Source organism: Stigmatopora argus, chromosome 15 (assembly GCF_051989625.1).
Source record: "Stigmatopora argus isolate UIUO_Sarg chromosome 15, RoL_Sarg_1.0, whole genome shotgun sequence".
Classification (NCBI taxonomy): domain Eukaryota; kingdom Metazoa; phylum Chordata; class Actinopteri; order Syngnathiformes; family Syngnathidae; genus Stigmatopora; species Stigmatopora argus.
The window spans coordinates 13,027,078-13,054,666 of record NC_135401.1 but is presented as its reverse complement, the minus strand read 5'-3'; the positions used below and the strand labels follow the sequence as shown (position 1 = coordinate 13,054,666).

Here is a 27,589-nt window from a genome sequence, read left to right as displayed (position 1 = left end):
AAATACATTTTGTTTAGCGTTTTATCTGTTTAATGTATCGGCCACAATATCTTGCGTTATGGCGTTTTGTCTTTGTCACTTTGCAGTTGTGTGTATGCCAAGTCTAATTTATGTGGATATAAGCCGTACCCCTGATTCAGTCATTTTTTTGCGACTAATAAGGCGTGTATGTGAGAAAATACGGTAGTTATCACAAAAGGTTGGTTAGCTAAAATATGTTTAAGTTGAAATGGATGTTTGTTTATGCATGGAAAGTCGAGTAGAGACGGCATTTCCAGCTGCCCTCAGTCACCCCATTTGAACCCATGTGTGGAGAAAGCCAAGCTAAAGCCCGGAGGCTCGGTGGAAAGCCTGAGGAGTTCGCTCAGCGGCCACAGCTCCATGAGTATGTTTGCTTGGGCTACGGTGCAAAACAAAAGGTCGTAGGTCATCCACTTCTCTCTGCTGCAGGTGGGCGGACGGCGGGCACTGCCGACTGGTTCGATAGCAATCGCGAGAGCGTGAAGTCGGAAGACGGGGACGAGGACGAGCCGGCATACTGCGGGCCCTTCTGCGGACGCGCCCTGGTGCACACAGACTTCACGCCCAGCCCCTACGACTCCGACTCCCTCAAACTCAAGGTCGGCCACGAGACGTCAACTCTCTCATGCCAAAACTTCTAAATGAAGACCCGTGTTGCCGTAGTGCGGCGACGTGATCGACGTAATCAGCAAGCCCCCCGTGGGCACGTGGATGGGCATGCTGAGGGGCAAAGTGGGCACCTTCAAATTCGTCTATGTCGATGTCTTGGAGCCTGAGCTAGCCAAGCGAGAGGAAAGACGGCAAAGATGCACCGAGGCTCGGCTGCACAAAGCACAGTCATTGGAGCAGCTTCTGGAGCGCCTCCAACTGCAAGTAAGAACCGGTCCTGACGCGTTTGTGTTTTTGGCATTTTCCTTATGGGGGAACGCACGTGCGCAGGAGCACCTTGCCGCTTTGCTGTTCAATGGCTATGACGACCTGGACGCCTTCCGACTGCTGGAGGAGGAAGACCTGGATGAATTGTTGGTCAGCGATCCCCAGCACAGGGCCCTACTGCTTGCCGCCGCACGGCTGCTGAGCGAATACCAGGGTAAGGCCATGTTGCTTCTATGCAAATTAGTCAGGGATGGGCATGACAGATTTTTTTCCCTCCACATTTTACCTACAGTTGTAGCTGGGGGTTTACATAGACCAGACTTGGGCAAACTATGGCCTGCGAGCCATATACGACCCGTTAGGCTTTTTAATCCGGCCCGCCGACGTTGTCCAAATTATAGTAAAAATCAATGACCTCATTCATTTCCCTTTCCCCTGCAATACCCCCGTTTCCCCGATAGATCGCGCACTAGTCTAGACCTTTGTTGGAGTGTAACTTTCCAGCTGCAACAACAGTTCCCACTGAAATGTGAGTTTCTCTACTGTGTTAAAAATAGCAACTTGCACATGTACGCACAGCAGCAGTGCAGTAGCTTAATTAACATGCCGCTCATCACTCTCAATTTAAAGACTGCTTTCTTTCGTTGAATAATAATATGTTCTTAATGTTGAAAGTACAATTGAAAATACATTTTCACCTTCAATTGTGTCTTTTTTCTTACATTTCAATCCCCAGGTTTGATAAATTACATTGCGTGTCCAAATGCTCCTGGCCCGGCCCCTCTGTCAAATTTTAGTATCCATTCTGGCGCGCAAGTCAAAAAGTTTGTCCACCCCTGACATAGACTGTGCTAAAACATGTTTCCTTTTTTGTCACGGTCTAAAAGACAAAGTAGACTAAAGCTTTCCTGTTTCAGGTCAAAAACAGAAAGTTTTTCAGTTTGTCGCATTAATGAGGGAATTTAATTAAAAAAATCAAGTTTTACTTACATTTCCTTAGTGTAGAATAGCATTTCCATTTGACCACATGACTTGGGTCAACATTTTTGGGAAACCTTCCACTAGTTTTGACAAATGCTCACCTAAGCCCAAACTGTCTGTAGTGCTCTAATACTAACTATTTCGCTTCCGCGTGGTTCACTGTATGTGAAAAGAGAACACACCATAGTTCGAACAAGTTCTGAAATCCCACACCTTATCGGACATTAGTCTTCCGTAACTACAGGCAATATCGGAAACGTTATTTGGTTAGTATGAGAGTCAGTCGTTAGCAGTAGGACGGCGACCACGAGTGAGGTTCAAAGTGGAGCAAAGAGGAGACGGAATGTTTACTAGATATTTAGACATGCTAAAATAATAGCAATGCTGGAAAATAGAGGTAAAAATGCTGATACATTTAAAATGCTTGGCGTGTCATGGTTTTTTCTCTCCTTATTTTGCCGTGATACGACGCCCAAGCTATTTTGTCCAATGATTGAATAATATTTACATTTTTTTTTCAAATCTTAGGACTATCCTAGGAAAATTCAATTGTGAAAAGGAACCGCACCCTCTTAATTTTCTGGACTGCTTTATCCTCACTAGGATCGCGGGGGGTGCTGGAGCCTGTCCCAGCTGACTTCGGGCAAGAGGCGGGGGACAGCCTGAATTGGTGGTCAGCCAATTGCAGGGGACAAGGAGACAAACAACCATTCACGTTCACACTCATACCTAGGGGCAATTTAGTGTCCACGCATCCTACCATGCATGTCTTTGGGAATGTGGGAGGAAACCGGAGTACTCAGAGAAAACCCACGCAGAACATGCAAACTCCACACAGGTGGACCGTCCTGGAACCCAGGTCCCCCACTTTGGAGCCGACGCGCTAACTACTCATCCACCGAGCCGCCCATGCTTTAGATCACGTGTCAAAGTGGCAGCCCTGGGGCCAGATGTGGCCCGCCGCATCATTTTGTGTGGCCCGGGAAAGTAAATCATGAGTGCCGACTTTCTGTTTTAGGATCAAATTAAAATGAAGAGTATAGATGTATATTAAATTTCCTGATTTTCCCCCTTTTAAATCAATTGTAATTATTTAATCAATTTTTGTGTTTTTAGTTCAAATATCACTTTGTAAAATATATTTTAAAAAACTAAAATAAACATTGTTTTAGATCTATAAAAAAACTGAATATCCAGGGCTTTTAATGCAGTTCTTTTAATCAATTTATTAAAAAAATCGAAATATTATATCTAAAATGGTCCGGCCCACATGAAATCGAGTTGACGTTAACGCGGCCCCGAACCAACCTGAGTCTGACATCCTTGCTTTAGATCATTGTCTATATTTAGAAGACCCATTCACGCCCAGGTTTTAGCTTCTTGGTTAGCATCTTGAATATGATGGAATCCCTTTCAGGCAGAAGCAATCCTGAGCCAGTCAGCCTCCCCAACGGTGAAAGTCTCGAGTCGGCTGACCGTGTCCTGGGGGGAGATTCCCCGAGAGATTCGGGCTGCTTCGAGAGCAGCGATCTCCTGGACAACATGGGGGATGCCAGCCTATGAAGTTTTGGACTTCCTATGGAACACTCTTCTTTGCGTGGACTGTCAGCTCACATTAACTGGAGAGTGCTGTTGTGAGCTGAGGTGATTATGAATAAATAAAACTGTTTGGACATTTATTAATCCGGTGGAACCTTTCTATCAAATTTTATGCAAAAGCAGCCTTAAATTAGCTGGGACTAAAATAACCCCACCCCCACACGCACACACAATTCATGTAAAAGTCACCTTTGGCCACATGGTCGTTATGGTTTAATTTGAAAGGCAATTAAGGGACCAAATAGGTCTGCCACAAATATTCAATTACTAATAACTAAATTAAATTTTGATATACAAACTGCAAAGACAAAGATGTGACATAGAGGCAGACGAAACAACTCCAAAGTGATTACTCAATTAAATGTATTCTTCATTGTTGCACAAGAAATACAAGACTTTTCTCATTTCAAGTAGGGGGACGAGATTGAAACGGCTGTACTAGTTTGGACGAAAACGTGGTGTTAGAGCCACTTTTTCATCCCAAAGTTTGGAAAACCTATTTTCTGTGCTACAATTGTGCAAAAAGCCACCAGCCATATTTTTGTACGAAGAGCGATCGATTGTGTGCAAATAACAAAAAAACCTGACAACTGTATTTAGCCACAATCACACCGCAGGTCAATTGTGATGGATTTGCACATATACTGACATTTTCAGCACCATGAACAGTCCAATTGTGAGGTTTTCAAATCCAACCGGGGATTTTACATGTGAATATAATTCCAATATGCATCTGATGCCACTGCACAATCCGTACACATCTGAACTACACGCCATCAACATCTAAAACACGTCAATACTCTCTGACAAAATAACATGATCAACAATTTTGGTGTAATATTAGAAGATGGAAGCAATATTTAATATTGAACTTACGAGACTAAAGTCACTGTGACCATTTTCTTGTGCAACAGCCACCCCTTCTATTTATGTTCAAGTGAGTACTTTGAAAGTGACTTCTTTGCCTCATGACCCAGAAGTTGCTGAAGGTACATGGACTTCAACTTTTGGTGGCGTGAAAGGCGAATGATGCGTCATTACGCGACAAAATGTGGCCAGTTTGAATGCAGCATTAATGTGTGTCTGTATGAGCGAGGACACAAAATGGCTGCCCATTCTAAGAAGCACTGTCTTTTTTGTTGTGTTACATACTTTGAACAATTTTTGTCCCTGTTAATGAAAGGAGATTACAGTTTGGCAGTTGGATGCCTTTCTTCAAGGCAGAGTCTTACCATCTTACCAGTTTCTACGGCCGTTCCCCAAGCCAGAGCTACGCCATAGCTTCCGTGGCCGTAGTTGTGCACCACCCGCCTGCCACCCACCTGGGGCGCCTCCATCTCCACTCTGGGGTTCTTCCTGTACGGCCTGAGTCCAACCCAGTGGCCCCGAACCGTGGCCCGACGCAGGCTCGGCTCCAGTCTGGCGCAGCGCTCCAGGATGTGCTCGGCGTCCCCAGGGTCAAATTCCAGGCGCCGGTCTCCCTCTTGCCGGGTTCCCCCCAGAGTCACATAGCGAGAACCGGGGTAAATATATGACTTTCCGGCATCACTTCGGATGAAGAGCTGCAGCCAAGGGGCGTCGACCTTCACTACCTGGCCCCGAACCGGGTACAGGTCGGCATCTCCAGCCAACTCCTCCGATCCCAGGCCCGAACAGTTAACGATGACCTCGTAGTCGGCTCGCAACTCCTCCAGACTGGACACTTTCTTCTCCTGAACTTTACCGCCGGCTTTTGTGAACCTGGACACAAGCGCAAGCCATTGACGGGGATAAACGTCCAATTCAATGAAACGAGTCGGACTGGCTACTTATGTTTCAAAGTCAGACGGTGCTTGCCGTCAAAAACATTTGACGATAAGGATGGCAGCGATTATTCAAATGAACAACTTGATGTGGAAATAATTGAGTTCTGGTGAGATGAAAATGTCAAATATGTATATTTTTAAAAGGACAAAAAAATAATTTTATAGCTGGAAAAAAAGAGGAAAACTATATTTAAAATGCAATAAAATGGTATGATCTAAAAATGTAACTTTCAAATTAAAAAAGTTATCACCAGGAAATATAACAGAAAAAAATGTAATTCATTCACACTCAATTTAAAGCCTAGCCCATTTTTTACAGGGACTTGCCGTATTTACATGCATATATGCCGCCCCCGCGTATAAGCCACACCCTTAAAATTGCTTTAAAATTGTTGACTTTTACAATTTCTCGCGTGTAAGCCACCCCCGGATTCACAATTTACACCTCCATATTCATGGCTTTAATAGGGAGTACAAATGTGTTGCTTGGAAGGGGAAAATCCAGAAAAATCATCGCACGTGGTATTTCTGAAATACTGTATGTATCAAAAGCACATGATTAGGGTCAATATCATAAGGAAGTTAATATGCCTGTCTTTGTAAATGCAAAATATCAAATTATTCAATTTGAAAAAAAGAAATAAGTCTATCTTGATGAGAATCTGATGCTTTTTTTATGACAGAAATTACAATTTACTTACCAGAAGTTTAAGATGTTGTGGTGGCAAAGTGAGTTTTTTCATTAACTAGGTAAGACGGCGGCGCCCTAGGTAAGATGGCGGCAGTGACAGGCACAAGTGAATTTTTTAACGTTTTTTGCAAGATACGGTTTGTTTTTTTCTTGAATTTAATTCATAGACATCAACATTAATTTGGTTTAGCGTTTTATCTTTTCTCTATTTTGAAATAAATTACCGTATCGGCCGCATCGTCTTTGTCACCTTGCAATTTCGTGCATGTCGTCTTTTTATGTGCATATAAGACGTACCCTTGGTTCAGTCATCATTATTTGTCCAGCAATTGCGGCTTATATGAGAGTAAATACGGTAAATCCAGAATCTTTCCAGAGGCGAGGTGGAGTTGTTGAACAGACCTTTTGTGTAGCCAAGGCAAGTAGCTGTTGCACTCGCACTTGATGGTGGTGAAGGCCTGGCCAAAGGTATGCCCGGGGAAACGACGCAGCTCACGCTCGTTCAAGTAGCGAAAACCCAATACGATGTCCCACCAGTAGGGTTTCTTGTCGGCTGGGGGATCGGTGAAAATTGTATACCTGGACGTGAAAAGACGGGAGAACCGTCAGCTCAGTATGCATTGAATTTTCGTATGGGTTGAATGTAAAGCTGGGCGATAAACGATAACGATAATTATATTAAAAATATTTTTGTCAACAATAATAAAAATTCGATAATTTTGAACTGCAATTACACCACCTGACCACCACAGAATGAGAGCGCTGTTGCTGGAAGAACGCTAGTTCCAGACCAAAGAAGACGATGATGAGATAATGTGTTTATAGAACGTTAGCAATAGAGGCAAACACGGAGCATTAACGTAAAAGGACAATAAAATGGCCAAAATAAGCGATTAAGAGATGCAGGACAACACCGACCCGACCGACTAAAGTGAATTCTCCCCGGCGTTTTCTTTGTTTTTTTTGTTTGTAAATGCCTCGTAAATACCTGTGCACAAAGCGCAGGTGTTTCGCATTTTACATAAATGTTGTAAACATCTAAAACTTGTTATCTTGGGATAATATGGGTTAAGTTCACTCAACTTTTTTTTAAGATTATTATTTTTAAATGGCCATATGAGGTAATTTTACTCTTGTTTATTTTTTAGGCTGAAAATAGTCGTCTTGCCAATGGTGATGTGTTCAGTTGATTATTTTATGTATTTCATATTGGACAGCAACTTTTGGTATGAAGGCAAATTCATAAAAATAAAGACCCCTGTGAAAATTTCTGCAGGTTTTATTCTTTACTTTTCAAGGATGGAGTCGTCTTATCTTTATTGCACAACAGAACAACAAAAATACTTTTTAAAATCAGCATATTTCATATTCTCTTTTCTTATAAAGTAACGTTACATAGTTAATTTCATATATGAATAAGTAGAAAAATAATTTATTTACATATTCACAGAAGTTTCAAGCTTCAAATGTGAAGAAAAAAAAAGTGAAAATTATCGTGATAATTATCGATAGACTGATGCATTTTTATATCGTGATAACAATTTTTGTCTCAAGCCAGCTCTAGTTGAACATTACCCTGAGGTGAGCAGCACGCCGGCATCGGCCGCGTCTTTGGACTGCGCGATTGCCAGGAGATGCTCAAAGCTGTCCCGAAACCAGTGTCTCTGCCGTTCCAAAGCGATATCTAAAGAAGTATTTATTGTTTAGCAATACTTTTTAAAAATTAAACACAGACTGTCATTGATGCCGCTAGACGTCCTATCCATTTGGACTGACTAAATGGCTTGGATGTCTATCACTAAAACAGTAGCATTTCCAGTCGATCTTCCCTATTAAATAAATTGGACGACCATAGTTCTCAGTGGTTAACCATCTCGACCATCAACGAACACTAGTTTATTGTACTTTGGCGTTTCATTTAAAGGGATCGAGCAGGGGTGGGCAAACTATTCCATAAAGAGTCACAGGGGGTGCAGGTTTTCGTTCCAACCCATTAAGGGGACATCTTTTCACCAATCTGGTGTCTTTCAAGTGCAATCAGTGGACTGCAGTGAGGTGCTTCTTGTTTCTGCAGATACCTCATTCGTTGGACTGACTCTGCTGGATCAGTTGGATCAAAAACCTGCACCCACAGCGGCCCTTGAGGATCGCTGTATCCACCCCTGGGATACACTACATGAATAACCATTGAATCTCATTAGAAAGAATGCGGTTTAATAATTTAAAAAATATATTTTTGTCAATCCATGGAGAATGGGAATCTGAGCGTCCTTTTAAAGATGAAGAAGTTTGTTATGTATGCACATTCATCCTTTCACTGTGATGTATCCTTAGATAGGGATTTTCCAATCACAAAGAGAATCTGCCAATATACTGAGTCCTGACCTGATACCAAGGAGCAAATAAAAGTATAACAAAATTTATTTTTAAATGTTCGGTGTCTGTTTTACAGCACTATCGCAACATAATATAAATATATATGATTCATTCATTCATTTTCCGAACCACTTATCCTCATTAGGATCACGGGGGGTGCTGGAGTCTATCCCAGCTAACTATGGGCACCAGGTGAAGGACACCCTGAATTGGTGGCCAACCAATAACCCAACCAACCATTCACATGCAATTTAGAGTTTTCAACTAGCCTATCATGTATGTGTTTGGGATGTGGGGGGATCGAACACTCGACCACAGAAATGTGAGGCAACATGCAAACTCTGACAGTGAGCGCGACACTGCTATCCACCGAGTGAATGTGCAATGACACTTTATATTGTAGTCTGGCAAAAAGTATGTTACTTCATTGAAAAGTTCCCAATGATATTTTCTGAGGATTTGTTTCAATCATGCAAATATAAATATACTGTATTTTCTCGCATATAAGCCGCACACTTAAAATTGTTGAAGCCACCACCGGATTCACAATTTACACCTCCATATTCATGGTTTTATTAGGGAGTACAAATGTGTTACTTTGAAGGGAAAATCTTAAGAAAAATTATCGCACATGGGATTTCTGAGATACTCTGAATCAAAAGCACATTATTAGGGTCAATCTCATAAGGAAGTTAATATGCCTGTCTTTGTCAATGCAAAATATAAAAAGAAAAGTATATCTTGATGATCCTTTTAATGACAGAAATTATACTTTTCTTACCAGAAGTTTAAGTGGTTGTGGCAGCCAAATTGCTTCTAATGTCAAAATATCTCGATATTTTATGATGGTTCATTTTACCCCAACAGTTGTCACTTTGGAACAAGAAATAAAAAGAAAAAAAATCAAAGCGCAATTTTGTTTTATTTCAGATTCACAAATGTACAATCATTTCCTTTGTGTTCGAAAGGGTATTGCCTGCACGTAGACAAATTCAAAAAGGAAGTAACGTAACTACAACCAGAATGTGTCCGCAGTGGTATAGTCTTCACCAAGTCTCTGGGTGCAATAATAGCATGGGATACACATTATGCAGGTATCAAGGCTGATATTTTAAGGATCTTAATAACTATTAACTAAGGGCACCAGGTGGAGGAAACAGAATTGTTGGCCAGACAATTGCAGGCCACAAGGCACAATGTAGTGTTTAACCAGCCTACCATGCATGCATTGGGGCTGTGGGAGAAACCCAGAGTACCCAGAGAAAACCCACGCAAATCCAGTAAGAACATGCAAACTCCCCCCAGGAAGGTCCGGACCTGGGATCAACTCTCCATCTCAGAACTGTTAGGCCGAAGCGCTAACCACTCGCCCACTGGGCCGCCCCTAATTTCATTCAACGTTCTAAAAAATGTGAATATTGATTGTTCCCATAATGAATAATATTAGATCTTTTTTCAGAAAATATTTAGTTTCTCACCTGGAAAAGGGTGCACAATGAGGATGCCGGCTGCCCCATCACTGGTAGTTTCTGGGCTGAATTTGTCGGCCAGCAGGGTGACGGAGCAGTGGGGAAGTGTCTCTGCGATGCACACGGCTGTGGAGAAGCCCACCACGCCCCCGCCCACCACTGCCACCTTAGACTTTACCTCTCTGATTGGAGAAACAACAGAAATGAGAAAAAAGATTTTTTAGAAATGAATGTAAATTGAAATGCATTTCAAATTGGAGGAATAATCAATGTAACAATGCATTTCATGATGGCTGTACAGTTGATATAGAGTGGGATTTTTAGTTTAATTAATGGATTAATTACCTTTTCCCCTTAAATTACATAATTATAATATACTTCAGGGTATTTCTGGTTATCTGCAACAAGTATGCATTTAATTTTAACTAACTTTTTTTCTTTTAAAAACGCCACAAAATAATATAATTGATAGGTTATATAACTGGACGGAAAACACAATCCAGCCATAATCCGATTGAAATAAAAATAAATAATGATCATGCATAATTAAGAAAAATGCATTTAATATTTTTATAACTGACTATTATGTTTGTTGCTTTAATTTAACGTCATTGTATGTTAATATTTCCAACGGCGGAAAGACGCACACGTGTGCAAGCTTTGTTTAAAAAAAAGTTATTAGTAGTTATTAGTCATATTAAGCTTGCATAATTTTAGTTCTGTTTTTATATTGTATACTTCAGAGAAATCATACTAGTATGTCGTTAGAGTGAGTAAGAATATTTGTGGCAAATTCGCTGCTGTTTTTGCAGGTGGGGAGAGGACGTCGTCAATATGTTGTTTTGGGCACCAAATTGACATAAACCTGAGTGCAAGTATTTAAACACGACTGACCTGCTTCTCTTCCCAGAGTCGACTTGCATCTTCGGCCTGATTTTCACTTTTTTTTAAATTAAAACGTTCAAAACGATCGAGACGAAGGCACCAATAAAGAGTCGCAACACTCGAGGGAGCGTTTCTACACTTTTACTTCCGGGCTCATCGTTTCGACGATTCTTTATATTTATTATCTATGTGTTTGTCTACCCATTAACACATAAACCTCGTCGACAGCAAATATAAAGAAAATTAAATTTAAAAAAATAAAAATAATAAAAAAAGGAACTTCAGTGTGTATGCAAATCCGTTCCTGGGGAAGTCTCGTCATGGTCGCATTCCTCGCGATAACTCATCAGTCTTCTTCCGGTTAGCAACAGCGCGGTAAGTTCCTGACAGCTCGCTATCACTTTATATTAGTAAAAACAGTGGCTTTTCCAACTAATCCTTCGCCAGCCAAAGGTAGTTCATGCTTTTAACTTTTTTAGATCTGTATCTAGTGGGTGTTGTGTTCGTGCTGTTGCAGCATTTTTATTATTTTTTGCAAATATGAAAAGTTGCGCGCGTATTTTGATCTGCAAATTCCCTTGAAGGAGGTTTCCCACTATTATGTCTGATGAAAATATTTTTATTTTATTTTTTGTTTGTTCGTTGGTTTTTGTTTTAAATTACGTGTTAAGTCTTCATTCAATAATTAGGTCAGTAAAATAAATCAATAAATTAAAAATGCGACCAAGACGATTTAAAATAACCAATGCCGATCAATAGCATTAAAAACTGCCATAACATTGTATGTGAAACAGGTGATACAGTTTTTCTTTTTTTCCCCTTTTTTTAAACTTGTTTTCTTAGCTTCAGTGTTTTAATTATACAAAACTACTTTGTGGTCACTGGTTATTATAAAAACAGTGCATAATCCAAATTTGGTTAATCTGTGTCTAGTTAGTGATGCCCTCTTTGTAAAATGTTTTTTTAAATAAAAAAATGATGAAAAGTAAAATACTATATATTTCTCCCTGAAGAAAAAAAGCTTGTATATTGAGCTGCAATATCATGCCTTCAATATGAAACCTGTTCATTATATTTTTCCGTAAAAAATTGACCCCAGTACAATTTAAATATTAAAAATTGACCTTTCGCAAAAGCTCCGCCCCGCTTAGATACGGTTGCTACCCCGTCAAGCTTTGAAACTCCAACTGTGCAATTTATGCCGGAAAGCTTATACCGTGTTAACAATTAGTTTTAGAGCGATACCAAAGCGATTGGATTGGATTGGATACCTTTTATTCATCCCGTATTTGGGAAATTTCATTGTCACAGTAGCAAGAGGGTGAGGATGCAGAAATAGGAAAGGCATTTTAGACATAAATAGATAAGTAATAAGTAAGTTAATAAATAAATACATGAATAAATATATAAATAAATAAGCGTGTTGCTGAAGTGTGTATATATATATATATATATATATATATATATATATATATATATATATATATATATATATATACACACACATACATATACACCTATACATATACACACATATATAAGCACATATATACATACATACACATAGATGTACATGCATGCATACGGTAGGTCTGAACACTCAGCCATTTTTTTGTCAAAGAGCCTGACAGCTGATGGGAGGAAGGATCTGCAGAAGCGCTCCTTCCTGCAATGAGGGTGCCGCAGTCTATTGCTAAAAGAGCTTCGGAGGGACTCCACAGACTCATGCAGGGGGTGGGAGGTGCTGTCTTCCATTTCAAAAAAGGGTGGGAAACACTGCCGTTGTTCATATTTTTATGTTTTTTTAATTTATTTCCTCAGCAGTGAAGAAGATGACACTGATGGCCTCGTCTCCCTCATACAAGACACGTATCCTCAGCAAATTGGCATGCCTCCGGCAGCATGACGTGTTGTGCGACATCACTCTTCTGGTGGATTCCGAACGCTTTAGGGCGCACAAGGCAGTGTTGGCAGCAAGCAGTGACTACTTTTCGCAGCTCTTCACCTCCAACAACAGCGCCACCTGCCGGCTGGACGGTGTGCCGGCGACCGCCTGTGCCGCCGTCCTAGAGTTCATTTACAGCTCCCAGGTGTGCGTGGAAGAGGGCACTGGCGATCAACTCCTAGCCGCCGCCCAGCTGCTAAAAGTGGGCGACCTCGTGGAGGCACTGCAGACCACGCCACAACGCAAGACGGCGAGGGTCGCGAGCGGCCCGATAGTCAGAAAGCAAAGGAAGAAGAGTCCCTCCTGCGACGCCGGTGCCGAAAAAGCAACAGTAGATAACGACGGAGGAGGAGGGAAGTGGAGCGGTCGCTCGGAGAGACGCAAGATCACACCGCCTGTCAAGTACGACGCTTATAGGGTGGGGGGAGACGCTTCTATAGGAGGGGGAGAAACAGCCAAGCGGTGCAAGAAGAGTAAGACCCCGGACATTGAGATCAGGTGTCATGACTGTGGCAAGGGCTTCAAAAATCATCTCTTCCTGAAGATTCACCAACGCTCGCACACAGGTAACCTGCATCACTTTTTCCTGTTATGTAATGTGCGTTTGTGTCACTCCAATGTTTTTAATTCAAAATGGAGTTTAGTTGTCTCTCTAGTTTTTGAAAATATATATATACTTTTAATTTAATTTTGTTCTTGCTCCCCTAATTTTCATTAATGTGTTGATCACTTAAAAGCTGGAATAACACAGAAAGTGTACATTTGACCCAAAAAAAGAAGAATCTAACTACAGTAGTACCTCGACATACGAGTGCCCCGACATATGAGCATTTCGAGATACGAATAAAATTTCGGGCAAATATTTACCTTGAGATACGAGACAAATTTTGATATACGAGCAGACAGCGGACGCGAGAGGCTACTCATAAGAACATCATGGGCAGTGTCTCTCCCCGCAACTCCCTTCTGTAATGTCTCTACGAGCACTGGGCGGAGCGTTGCATTTTTTTGGTGTGTTTTTCCCCCCCGTTAGTCAGTTCAAATGGCGGAGCTTGTTCGCTAATACGAGAGTAGTACTACTTCCCGGGCAAGTTGGCAAGTGGTCGTGCATTATCCTATTGTGAGGACATTTGTCTGCATCATTTTTGGAATATTTTGAAGGGAAGACAAAAGCAAACAACCCTCGATAGGTTGCATCTGAAAGTCAGGGTGGAGGCGGGGCAAATAGAGCCAACCCGGGAAAAGAAAGGTATCAAAATTTAAAACAAATTTAGACTATCAAAATTCATTTGGTAACGGATTAGTTGTCAATAAATTATCATTATAATTAGCTGCCATTGACAGCGATAGATTGGATTGGATTGGATAACTTTATTCATCACATATTAGGGAAATTTCATTGTGGCAGTAGCAAGAGGGTGATTAGACAGAACAACAAAGCCAAAGTACAAAGTAAATGGGATCATTAAGAATCAACAAATCAAATCATTAAGACAGAAAAGCAGTAAAAACACAAAACGAGCAAGCGTGGACGGAGCTACCGCCGCCGGCTGCCACTTGAACGGCGCCATCTTGGTTGCGGTAGCTAAAACGGATATGTTAAATGTATTAGAATTAAATGGACTGGCAGCAAATAATCAATTTTCTGTGCCATTAATGGTGATTGATGTCCAATTTACTTCAAGTGGGAAGGCTAAAAAAATACATCGAGTCCTTCCACATGCGTACTTCTAACTATGCCAACACACAAATTAAATATTACTTTTAAAATGTATTTACAACTCAGTGAATAAAAGGTTATAATACATTTATATTTACATATGCTTTAGCAACGTGCAGGAAGTGATGTCATTACTCCTCCCAGGTGAAAAGCCATTTTCGTGTCAAGCATGCGGCGCGGCATTCACGCAAAAGCACACTCTGCTGGTCCACCAGCGCAAACACACGGGAGAAACACCTTTTGTGTGCAGCGTTTGCTCCAAGGCCCTGGCAACCAAACACAGCCTAACGGAGCACATGAACCTCCACCAAGGTACACCGCTATGGTTTCCCACATTCCTTCCGTGTCACTGTATTGTCACCTGCAACTGTATTGTCTCCTAGACAACAAGGCGTTCTGCTGCGATAAATGTGAAAAGAGCTTCACGCAGAAGAGGCAGCTGAGAAATCATTATCGGGTCCACACAGGTCAGTTGGAGGATTTGTATTGTATTTGTAGCCTTAAGATGGTCTCTCATCTCATTTTCTGAACCGCTTTATTCTCATGAGGGTCGCGGAGGGTACTGGAGCCCTGAATCGGTGGCCAGCCGATCGCAGGGCACAAGGAGACGGACAAGCGTGCACACTCACACCCATACCTAGGGGCAATTTAGAGTGTCCAATCAGCCCACCATGCGTGTTTTTGCAATGTGGGAGGAAACCGGAGTACCCGGAGGAAACCCACTCAGGCCAGGGGATAACATGCAATCTCCACACAGATGGACATGACCTGGATTTGGAAGCCAGAGCTGTGAGGCAGACGCGCTAACCACCTTAAGATAGTAACTTCTGTAAATTCATTCTTTCATTTTCCAAGCCGAGGGTGACTATCCCTGCCAACAATGGACAGGAGGTAGGGCACACTCTCAATTGATTGCCAGCCAATCGCTGGGCACATTTAGGCGACTAACAACCACCACAGTGATCAATTATCTTCCCGTGCATGTTTTTGGGATGTGGGAGGAAACTGGAGTACCATGAGAAAATCCACACAGGCCCGCGACAACATCCAAAATCCACAAAGGGAGGCCGGAACTCACCAGGAATTGAATTTGAACTCGATCTCATAACTGTGAGGTGGACTTGCTCATCACTCATTGGCCCGCAAAACAACACTAAAACCAATTGAAACCTTTTATAAGCAAGCTCTGAAAGTATTGGACAGAAAGCCAAACCGCACCACCACTGTCATAAATTAAATTAAAAAAACGCCTGAACTGGGACAATACTGTTACAATAAATATATATATATATATATATATATATATATATATATATATATATATATATATATATATATATATATATATATATATATATATATATATATATATATATATGTGTGTGTGTGTGTGTGTGTGTGTGTGTGTGTGTGTGTGTGTGTGTGTGTGTGTATATATATATGTATATATATAAATGTGTATATATATATATATGTGTGTATATATATATATATGTGTGTGTGTATATATATATATATATATATATATATATATATATATATATATATATATATATATATATATATATATATATATATATGTACAGAAAGCCAAACCACACCACCACTGTCATAAATTTAAAAAAAAAACGCCTGAACTGGGACAATACTGTTACTATATATATATATATATATATATATATATATATATATATATATATATATATATATATATATATATATATATATATATATATATATATATATATATATATATGTGTATATATATATGTGTGTGTATATATAAATGTGTATATATATATATATATATATATGTATATAGATATAGATCCCACCTTAGCGAAATTTTGTACAAAATTGATTATACCATCTGTGCTGGATCAGTTTGTGGATTAGTCTGTGATTTTAACTAGTTTCTTTCTGGGATGCACATGATAAAAACATTATCTGTCCCTTTACATTATTCTTCTGCAACGGGACCAAGCTTTGGATGGAGACTTCTGTGATTAAAAACTATAAAGTGCTTGATTAATATGGCTAAAAGCTTTGTTGGTACTTACATATCAGCTTGGTAAAAGCACACTACAAATATTTATACACTCACACAGAAACGACATAGCTTTATTCCCTTAAAAATGTACCATGTATAAACAGGAATATGGATTTGCAGCTATTTCTGGATTTTTACAGGCTAACTGTAATCGATAAAAAAAGTTGTTTCAGGATTTAACCCACAAGGTTTACTGAAAGTGAAAAAAGTAAGGCTTTGTTGCTTGCAGGCAAATCGTTTCCACAGTGCGGTCTGTGTCAACGCAAGTTTTTGGATACAGCCCAGCTGAAAAAGCACCTGCGCACTCACACCGGTATAAATCCCAATTGACATATCGTCTGGTGACATCCTGCAAGATTTTGATGACCTCTTTTACGAAAGGTGAAAAGCCATTCACGTGCGAGATCTGCGGGAAGTGTTTTTCCGTGAAGAGCACCTTGCAGACACACATCCGGATACACAGGTAAGCGACTGAGCGTTGGTGGACATTGACGATGATAGACGTCCAGTCAGTTTAGGCTGTGAGTCCAAATAGATTGGATGTGTATTGCCGTCAATGACAGCCATTAAAAGATATCAGGAAATTATATGCAGTGTTTTCCACATTATGAGCCATCCCTCAAATAGAATATAATCCACCAAAACCACTGAACATCAAATGAACCCATTCTTTATCTGCACATAATTTCGCAGTCACAAGTTGAGAAAGCAATGTCTGGTCTCAAAAGCTCCAAATCAAAAGATGCGTTTAATATGAACTACTACTACTATTGCTATTATTACTACTACTATTGCTATTACTACTACTACTACTGCTGCTACTACTACTACTACTACTACTACTACTACTATTGCTATTACTACTACTACTATTACTACTACTACTGCTGCTACTACTACTATTGCTATTACTACTACTACTATTGCTATTACTACTACTGCTACTACTACTTTTACTATTGCTATCACTACTACTACTACTGCTACTACTACTATTACTACTACTACTACTGCTACTACTACTACTACTACTATTACTACTACTACTACTATTACTACTACTACTATTACTACTACTACTATTATTATTACTACTACTACTATTACTACTACTACTATTACTACTACTACTACAGTTCTATCTAGTGCAGGGGTCACAAAACTACGGCCCGCTAGGCCGGATACGGCCCGCCGGCACATTTGGACCGGCCCTCTGAACAATACCAGAGTCGCTATCGGATTTTTTTCCTATTTGGCCTTGAAGACTGGGACGTTTTAATCTTGTGTTTGGTTCATTGCACCCCTGCTGAGCCCACAAATCATCCCAGTGAAGCGGGGCTTCGCATTGCTTCTTTGGTGACACGCGCGGGGGGAATGTTTCCCTTTGATGCACACGGGCACAGTGTTACCGAGACATCTGGACGGTCGCAGGTGAGGGCGGAGCCCTGGGAGTGGGACCATCGCAAACTATTCAAGCATATAAAAACTGTGCAACCTCTTTGAGAACGGAATAATGGCGAAAAAGTTAGGTAAGAGACAAATTGATTCAGAATGCAGGGTATTTAACCTGGAGTGGACAAACGATTATTTTTTTGTTCAATGCAAAGAAAAGGCTGTTTGTCTCATCTGTCAAGAGACGGTTGCGGTATTCAAAGAATACAATCTTCGCCGACACTATGAATCCCGTCACAAAGACAAGTACGATAGCTTGCAAGGCCAAGTACGAGCAGACAAACTCTCAAAGCGAAAAAGTGGACTACTAGCTCAGCAAAATATATTTGTACGCCAAGCTCAGCTGAACCAGGCATCCGTTCGGGCCAGTTTTCGGGTTGCTAAATTGATAGCAAGCAGCGGTAAGCCTTTCACTGACGGGAGAGTTTGTTAAGAAATGTATGGAAGCTGTCGCGGAGTAGGTGTGTCCCGAGAAGAAAGCTGCATTTAATGCCGTAAGTCTGTTGGAGAGTACAATGACCAGACACGTTGAAGAAATCGGGAGTAATGTATATGCCCAGCTGCAGCAGAAGACGAAAGAATTTGACTTTTTTTCATTAGCACTGGATGAAAGCACGGACGTGCAAGACACAGCGCAACTGCTCATTTTTATTCGTGGAGTTAGCGCAAACTTTGAGATATGCGAGGATCTGGCAGCCCTCCAAAGTCTCAAAGGGACTACAACGGGAGAGGATATTTTTGACAAAGTGTGCCAAACCATGGAGAAGTTGGACCTGGACTGGTCAAAGCTAGCTAGCATCACGACTGACGGGGCTCCTAGCATGGTGGGCGAAACTCGCGGTCTAATGGGACGCATGAACCGGTAGTTGGAAAAAAGGGGTCTCACCGCCCCGCTACGAGTCCACTGCCTAATTCACCAGCAAGCACTGTGCTGAAAAGTGTTGACGTGAGAGAGATTCTGCTCTGACAACTGAGCTGAACTTTTATCTGTTAAGATTGTGCATGGCACAACAGAAAGGTAATGTTCCATGGCTTCTTTTTTTCTATGAAGAACCCAGAAAGAGTTATTTAGTTATTATTTATTTAATAAATAGTGTTATTTATTTCCTGTTTTTTTTCTGTGAAGAACTCAGAGGGTTATTTGGTTATGTGCGGCTTTCTGGAAAACAATAAAAAAAATTAATCTCCCCTACGATCGTCACACTTTTTCTGTTACAAACTGACACCGGTCCCCCATCAGAGAAGGGAAAGGTTATGTGGCCCTCACAGGAAAAAGTTTGGGGACCCCTGATCTAGTGGATGAATAACACAATGTCCTAATACTACTACTTCCACTACCACCACTACTACTGCATTTTATAATCCCGTGAGCCTCATATATGAAACAAATTTTACAATACGCCATTCATTGAAGGTACACCTTATAGTGGGGAAAATACAGTAATTATAAAAAAGGAGTAGACTTTGGGCAAAAGGCTTACTACACTCTAGATTGGTTGCCAGAAACAATATTTATAACTGCTATTTATATTTATGCCGATGGACAAGTGGTCAGCCTGTTGGCCTTACAGTTATGGGGTTGAGGGTTCGATCCCAGATTTGGTCTTTACAGCGTGGAGTTTGCATGTTCTCTTGCGTGGGTTTTCTCCATGTTGCGTCGGTCTGGTTTCCTCCCCCATTGCAAAAACATGCCGGGTAGGCTGGTTGGACACTCTAAATTGTCCCTGGGTATGAGTGTGAGCGTGAATGGTTTTCCATCTCCTCCAGCGATTGGCTGGGCACCGATAAGACTCATAATAAGGCTATTATGTGGAAGGTACTTTGGCCCTATAGATAGCCGACTGCTGAAAGAACATAGGCTTGGATCTTGGTCTTGGAACCTATCTACTGCTATAGATTATGTATGACTGTACAAAAAAGTCCACCCATAATCAACCCAGGCATAGAACATTCTCTTGCGGTTCAATCTAAAAATAACAAGTGGAATGACAACATATTGTATGAATAATTTCATTCATAAGTCGCACTTGGGTAGCATCGCACCCCTGGCCGAAGTATTAAAAAAACTGCAACTTATAGTCCGTAAAATATGGTACATCAAATTGAAAAAATGTTCCCATGTCGACCCACAGGGGCGAGAAGCCGTACCGCTGCAGCGTGTGCGACAAGTCCTTCTCTGATTGCAGCGCACACCGCAGACACGTGGCGTCACACTCGGGCAGGAAGCCCTTCAATTGCTCCGCATGCGGCCTCTCCTTTACGCGACTCGACAACCTCAAGACTCACATCAACAGCCACAACAAGGAAAGGGTGTCGGATCCGCCACCGGACAGGGGACGCGCTGGCACCGGTGGCGGCGTACAGGCAGAGGTATGTTGGGGAAGCAAGCCACTGTTGTCACTTTAAAGCAGTGGTGTCGAGGTTTCCTTCTAATTTCAAGGACCTTAATTTTTTTGGAGTAGTGAATGAGTGGAGAAAAGTTCCAATTCATTTGCTTTAACCGAGTGGATATTACGTAGTCATAGAATCCAAATTAAATATATGCATAATTTAAATCAGTCATCAAATCATAAGATTTGTTTCAAATGTTTTACACTTATTTCCATTTTATTTCATTTCATATTCATTTATTTGAATTTGGGTTTTCTAAAGCAATAAGCTTCTGTATAAATGAAATCAAACATGAAACACATTTTTTCATATAAATGAGAGCAAATTTTCACCTAAACAACTTAATGCAACCTCAATGACCTTTAACCTTTTCCCTCCTCTCATCATATCACATATCCTGCAAATTTGAGTTACTAAATAATTTAAGCTATAGTGAAGTTATCACAAAATTCCTTTTCTAACCTCTGTGACCTTTGACCTTAGGCCATGACCCCCAATTTACCTCACCTTTCACCTCTTCCGTTTCATATTCCAAACATAAGCTGTAAATTTAGTTTTACTTTTATCTTCATTTTCTGAACCACTTATTCTCACTAGGATCGTGGGGGGTGCTGGAGCCTATCACAGCTAACTACAGGCACCAGACGGTGGACACCCTCAATCGGTGGCCAGCCAATCGCAGGGCACAAGAAGGCGAACAAACATTTCACGCTCTTACTCATACATAGGGGCAATTTAGAGTTTTCACCCAATTCTACAATGCATGTTTTTGGGATCTGGGAGGAAACTGAAATACCCAGAAAAAAACACAAGCCCCGGCAGAACATGCAAACTCCACATAGTGAGGACCAAGCCGGGATTGAACCCACGACACCACAACTGTAAAGCCCACGTGCTAACCACACATCCGCCTACTTTTATATTCGAATCCCTTTATTTGTTCTATCTTGAACACAAACATAAAGACACACATTGGCATTACCCCCACCTTCTGTAAGTTCCACTGACTGGAGTATATAATAAAAGAACATACAAACGCTCCCCTACTTACGAACATTCAACTTACGAACAACGGTACATACGAACATGTCTGCAAATTGCGTTTAAGTCCAAAAATGTTCGCAAGTCCAATTTTGTATTTCGTGCCTTTTTCGGAGTAGTACTTCTTTCCGCCGCTAATACCGACGCCTGGCGCTGTGAGAGCTCAGCTCACCCAGCATCTACCTTCTTCTTCTTTGCAATGCGGAAGTGCGTGAATGTATCACCAGTGTGCAAAGAACCTTTTTCATTTGTATCATTAAATATCTCATGCATCCAATATTGAATATGGTTGGTAAAAAGCTAAAGGCTTCTATTGAGGGAGTTGCAAGGAAGAGGCAAGCCATTACATTTGAAACGAGTGGCAATAATAACGAAGCTTGATGCGCGTGAGAGTGGTGAGCGTTTCACGGGCATTGAATCGTTCGACCGTCAGTACCATTTATAAACAGAAAGATCGAGCAGCAGGACCCAAATATTGAACGTTGCACAAAGTTTGCAAATCAATTGAATGATGCCATACAGTGCTACCGCATCATTTATGATGAAAAAAAGAAGAAAACTGTGCAATCGTCATTAGGTCCCTTCTTTTGGCCAGTTTCTAATACATAAATCTCTCTCTCTCTCTCTCTACAGTACTGTACATATTCTCTCCATTTTATTATTATTTTTTTTTTCAGTACAAACCAATGCGTGTTACTTATACAAGCCTTAAACATACAAATGCACTTATATAAACCTTCAATATACTTATATCGGCCTTAAACATAAATTATAATACAAAATATAGCACAGAATCAACTTACAAACAAATTCAACTTATGAACAATCGCTCGGAACCAATTGCGTTCGTTAAGGCTTTTTTTCTTAAAAAATGACATAGTATTGTAAGGCTTTTTTCTTTAAAAAAACGACATAGTATTGTGAGGCTTTTTTTTCGTAAAAAACTACATAGTATAGTAAGGCTTTTTTCTTAAAAAACAACATAGTATAGGCTTTTTTCTTTAAAGACGACATAGTATAGTAAGGCTTATTTTCTTTAAAAACGACACAGTATAGTAAGGCTTTTTTGTCTTTAAAAACGACATAGTATAGTAAGGCTTTTTATTTACAAAAAAGACCATGTATAGTAAGGCTTTTTTCTTAAAAAATGACCATGTATAGTAAGGCTTATTCGTTTAAAAAAGACCATGTATAGTAAGGCTTTTTTTCTTAAAAAACGACATAGTATAGTAAGGCTTTTTTTCCTAAAAAAACGACATAGTATAGTATGGCTTTTTTCCCCTAAAAAAACGACATAGTATAGCATGGCTTTTTTTCTTGAAAAACGACATAGTAGAGGAAGGCTTTTTCCCTAAAAAACGACATAGTATAGTATGGCTTTTCCCCCTAAAAAACGACATAGTATAGTATGGCTTTTTTCCTTTAAAAAACGACATAGTATAGTATGGCTTTTTTTCTTAAAAAACGACATAGTATAGTAAGGCTTTTTTTCTTAAAAAACGACATAGTATAGTATGGCTTTTCCCCCCTAAAAAACGACATAGTATAGCATGGCTTTTTTTCTTGAAAAACGACATGGTAGAGGAAGGCTTTCCCCCCTAAAAAACAACATAGTATAGTAAGGCTTTTTTTCCTAAAAAACGACATAGTATAGCATGGCTTTTTTTCTTGAAAAACGACATAGTAGAGGAAGCCTTTTTTTCTTATAAAACAATATTGTATAGTAAGGCTTCTTTTCTTAAAAAATGACATAGTATAGTAAGGCTTTTTTTCTTTAAAAAATGACATAGCAAGTAAGGCTAAGAGAGTCGGAGAATAAATCTGACTTCTGATTCTTCACCTTCTAGTTGTTGCTGTGGTCCACTGGCAAAATCATTGGGTCAGAACATGAGGTGGGAATCAGGAGTGAGTTCAATTCCACTCGTTGCAATTCTCAAATTGTTTATTGAGGTAATGAAAAGGATAAATACAACTTCCAACTTTACTGTGGTGCAGTGGCAAAGACAATGGGTCAGAACTTCAGGTGGACTCAAGTTCAAATCAGAAGTGAGTTTGATTCCACTCTTTGCAATTCTCAAATTGTTTATTGAGGTAATGAAAAGGATAAATATAACTTCCAATCACATCATTTCAGAAGACACTGTGGTCCAGTGGCAAGAACAATGGGTTGAAATTGAAGCTGGACACAAGTTCAAATCTGGAGTGAGTTCAAGTCCACTCTTTGCAAATCTCAAATTGTTTATTGAGGTGATGAAAATGATAAATATAACTTCCAATCATCACATTTCAGAAGTCTCTGTGGTCCAGTGGCAAAGACAATGGGTCAGACAGACCTCAAGTTAGTGGATTTGACTGCCATGTGGGAAATGGGGTTCGAATCCCGCTCTCGTTTGACTAATCACTACACTAGTAGTTCAGTAAATGGGTAATCCTTTTTTCATTCAAATAAAGACTTAGTCATTTTTTTCAGCAAAACAATATTTCCGGTCAGCCTTCGGCTGACCGGAAGACAGTTGGGAGGGGGGGGGGGTTCCTGGTGGTGTTCGACAGTCAGCCTTCGGCTGACTGCCGACACCATACAGTTGTTAACTGGCGACACCGGGACGTGAACCCTCGACACCCATGTCGCAGGCAGGTGACTGACCCACTACACCACGAGGCGGCCCGCCTATACATGATTGGAAGTTATATTTATCCTTTTCATTACCTAAATAAACAATTTGAGAATTGCAAAGAGTGGAATTGAACTCATTCCTGATTTGAACTTGAGTCCACCTGAAGTTCTGACCCATTGTCTTTGCCACTGGACCACAGTGACTTCTGAAATGATGTGATTGGAAGTTATATCTATCCTTTTCATTACCTCAATAAACAATTTGAGAATTGCAAAGAGTGGAATTGAACTCATTCCTGATTTGAACTTGAGTCCACCTGAAGTTCTGACCCATTGTCTTTGCCACTGGACCACAGTGACTTCTGAAATGATGTGATTGGAAGTTATATCTATCCTTTAAATTACCTCAATAAACAATTTGAGAATTGCAAAGAGTGGAATTGAACTCATTCCTGATTTGAACTTGAGTCCACCAGAAGTTGTGACCCATTTTCTTTGCCACTGGACCACAGTGACTTCTGAAATGATGTGATTGGAAGTTATATCTATCCTTTTCATTACCTCAATAAACAATTTGAGAATTGCAAAGAATGGAATTGAACTCATTCCTGATTTGAACTTGAGTCCACCTGAAGTTCTGACCCATTGTCTTTGCCACTGGACCACAGTGACTTCTGAAATGATGTGATTGGAAGTTATATCTATCCTTTTCATTACCTCAATAAACAATTTGAGAATTGCAAAGAGTGGAATTGAACTCATTCCTGATTTGAACTTGAGTCCACCAGAAGTTCTGACCCATTTTCTTTGCCACTGGACCACAGTGACTTCTGAAATGATGTGATTGGAAGTTATATCTATCCTTTTCATTACCCCAATAAACAATTTGAGAATTGCAAAGAGTGGAATTGAACTCATTCCTGATTTGAATTTGAGTCCACCTGAAGTTCTGACCCATTGTCTTTGCCACTGGACCACAGTGACTTCTGAAATGATGTGATTGGAAGTTATATTTATCCTTTTCATTACCTAAATAAACAATTTGAGAATTGCAAAGAGTGGAATTGAACTCATTCCTGATTTGAACTTGAGTCCACCTGAAGTTCTGACCCATTGTCTTTGCCACTGGACCACAGTGACTTCTGAAATGATGTGATTGGAAGTTATATCTATCCTTTTCATTACCTCAATAAACAATTTGAGAATTGCAAAGAGTGGCATTGAACTCATTCCTGATTTGAACTTGAGTCCACCTGAAGTTCTGACCCATTGTCTTTGCCACTGGACCACAGTGACTTCTGAAATGATGTGATTGGAAGTTATATCTATCCTTTAAATTACCTCAATAAACAATTTGAGAATTGCAAAGAGTGGAATTGAACTCATTCCGTATTTGAACTTGAGTCCACCAGAAGTTCTGACCCATTTTCTTTGCCACTGGACCACAGTGACTTCTGAAATGATGTGATTGGAAGTTATATCTATCCTTTTCATTACCTCAATAAACAATTTGAGAATTGCAAAGAGTGGAATTGAACTCATTCCTGATTTGAACTTGAGTCCACCTGAAGTTCTGACCCATTGTCTTTGCCACTGGACCACAGTGACTTCTGAAATGATGTGATTGGAAGTTATATCTATCCTTTTCATTACCTCAATAAACAATTTGAGATTTTGCAAAGAGTGGAATTGAACTCATTCCTGATTTGAACTTGAGTCCACCAGAAGTTCTGACCCATTTTCTTTGCCACTGGACCACAGTGACTTCTGAAATGATGTGATTGGAAGTTATATCTATCCTTTTCATTACCCCAATAAACAATTTGAGAATTGCAAAAAGTGGAATTGAACTCATTCCTGATTTGAATTTGAGTCCACCTGCAGTTCTGACCCATTGTCTTTGCCACTGGACCACAGTGACTTCTGAAATGATGTGATTGGAAGTTATATCTATCCTTTTCATTACCTCAATAAACAATTTGAGAATTGCAAAGACTGGAATTGAACTCACTCCTGATTTGAACTTGAGTCCACCAGAAGTTCTGACCGTTTGTCTTTGCAACTGGACCACAGTGACTTCTGGATTGATGTGATTAGAAGTTATATCTATCCTTTTCATTACCTCAATAAACAATTTGAGAATTGCAAAGAGTGGAATTGAACTTGAGTCCACCTGAAGTTCTGACCCATTGTCTTTGCCACTGGACCACAGTGACTTCTGAAAGTTTCAGTTTCTAATACATAAATCTCTCTCTCTCTCTCTACAGTACTGTACATATTCTCTCCATTTTATTCAATGTTTTTTTTTTCAAACCAATGCGTGTTACTTATACAAGCCTTAAACATACAAATGCACTTATATAAACCTTCAATATACTTATATCAGCCTTAAACATAAATTATAATACAAAATATAGCACTGAATCAACTTACAAACAAAGTCAACTTATGAACAATCGCTCGGAACCAATTGCGTTCATAAGTAGGGGAGCGTCTGTACATATCTATAAATTTTGTAATAAAAACAAATAGATAACACTTTTTATTTTATAGTTATTGATTTGATTTTTCGCACTCCACCTCCTTATAGTATCAACTGGCGCCAGGCTCAGACCAGGAGCTCCAGTTTGTGGTGACGGGGGACAATATCAGCTCCGTCCCTGCTTCGTCATCACAAATCAGCTCTATCCAGATGCTGGGCGAACCACGGGTCGAGTCTTCGCACGTCGTCACCCTGAATCGGGACACCACTGTCCACCCTCATGGCCAACAGGTAGCACCACCGCACGTCCACCTCAACCAAGCCATCTCCATCAATCAAACGACCCAACACATTTCGGGACACCACATCCATGGACAGACCTTTCAGATCCAGGCCGGGACTGTTTCCTGCCTCTACAACACAGCTGCCGGGCCGCCACCCGCGCAGAGCTGACATCGAAAAGTTCAAGGTCATATACAGTCCTAATAAAAAAATTAGAATATCCTGTCAGATTAACAGTCTTCCCCATGTCTGAACTATTCTGAGCCAATTTAAGATTGACTTCAAAAAGGCACAGGACTCTTTTGCATGTGTTTCAAATTACCCACCTCTAACGGTACTCGGCCGTTTGGTCGCCCGGAAGGTTATTGATCATTACCATTTAAAATTGTTGCTTAAATTCCCTAAACACAAACTGCGAATTATTATTTAGTCATACTTAATGCCCTATTAATTATTAGGCTAAAGAAAAGCTCCAAATTCCCCGTACTTTTATTGTGTTTTGTTGGAGAACTTGTTAAGACCCTGACTGACGTCCCTTCCTAAGGGGACAACTCATGTACATACAAACTCTTATACACTCACACGTCCGCTCAGTGAAACTGCTCAGGGCCATTGTTGGCTTTTATTGATGCGTAGACCGTGTTGTTTTACCTTGTTTTGTCGCCGGACTATTGGTCGCCGGACTTTTGGTCGCCGGACTTTTGGGCGCCGGACGTTTGGTCGCCGGTTGTTTGGGTCCGGGCGACCAAACGTCCGCGACCAAACGTCCGGCGACCAAAAGTCCGGCGAACAAAAGTCCGGCGACCAAACGTCCGGTCACGACCTCTAACATGTTTACAAAACTGAAGCTTTTCACAGCTTTTTATTTTTAATTCAGTTTGTGAGTTAGTGGTTTTAACGGGACGGAAA

At 40.4% G+C, this 27,589-nt stretch overlaps 3 protein-coding genes across 7 annotated transcripts in view; 2 read left to right on the top strand and 1 right to left on the bottom strand.

The window, feature by feature from the left end:
• LOC144090334 (SAM and SH3 domain-containing protein 1-like) overlaps positions 1-3,561 on the top strand; it is a 28,961-nt gene extending 25,400 nt beyond the window's left edge. For both annotated transcript variants that reach the window (XM_077621762.1, XM_077621761.1), the window contains exons 12-16: positions 256-385; positions 451-620; positions 685-894; positions 961-1,111; positions 3,296-3,561. In XM_077621762.1, coding sequence (XP_077477888.1) covers positions 256-385; positions 451-620; positions 685-894; positions 961-1,111; positions 3,296-3,441 — 807 coding nt within the window. In that variant the 3' untranslated portion in view covers positions 3,442-3,561. The remainder of the gene's footprint in view (positions 1-255; positions 386-450; positions 621-684; positions 895-960; positions 1,112-3,295) is intronic.
• A 262-nt stretch (positions 3,562-3,823) lies between these two features.
• Positions 3,824-10,995, bottom strand: ddo (D-aspartate oxidase). Of its 2 annotated transcripts, XM_077621768.1 has the most exons (6): positions 10,713-10,995; positions 9,828-10,000; positions 7,549-7,657; positions 6,376-6,552; positions 5,070-5,217; positions 3,824-4,960 (listed from the first exon to the last, which is right to left on the bottom strand). In XM_077621768.1, exons 1-6 carry the CDS (start codon positions 10,739-10,741, stop codon positions 4,748-4,750), a joined length of 849 nt encoding a protein of 282 aa, XP_077477894.1. In that variant the 5' UTR covers positions 10,742-10,995; the 3' UTR covers positions 3,824-4,747. The 2 variants fall into 2 exon arrangements, with proteins under 2 accessions (XP_077477894.1, XP_077477893.1); XM_077621767.1 differs by having other exon boundaries at positions 3,824-5,217; positions 10,713-10,993.
• zbtb24 (zinc finger and BTB domain containing 24) lies at positions 10,988-27,341 on the top strand. 3 transcript variants are annotated; one of them, XM_077621764.1, is made up of 8 exons: positions 10,988-11,078; positions 12,525-13,214; positions 14,513-14,680; positions 14,752-14,835; positions 16,648-16,731; positions 16,800-16,881; positions 20,003-20,240; positions 26,507-27,341. In XM_077621764.1, exons 2-8 carry the CDS (start codon positions 12,536-12,538, stop codon positions 26,849-26,851), a joined length of 1,680 nt encoding a protein of 559 aa, XP_077477890.1. In that variant the 5' UTR covers positions 10,988-11,078; positions 12,525-12,535; the 3' UTR covers positions 26,852-27,341. The 3 variants fall into 3 exon arrangements, with proteins under 3 accessions (XP_077477890.1, XP_077477892.1, XP_077477891.1); XM_077621766.1 differs by having other exon boundaries at positions 11,016-11,078; positions 12,528-13,214; XM_077621765.1 differs by lacking the exon at positions 10,988-11,078 and adding an exon at positions 11,082-11,156.
• Positions 27,342-27,589: the final 248 nt, after the last annotated feature.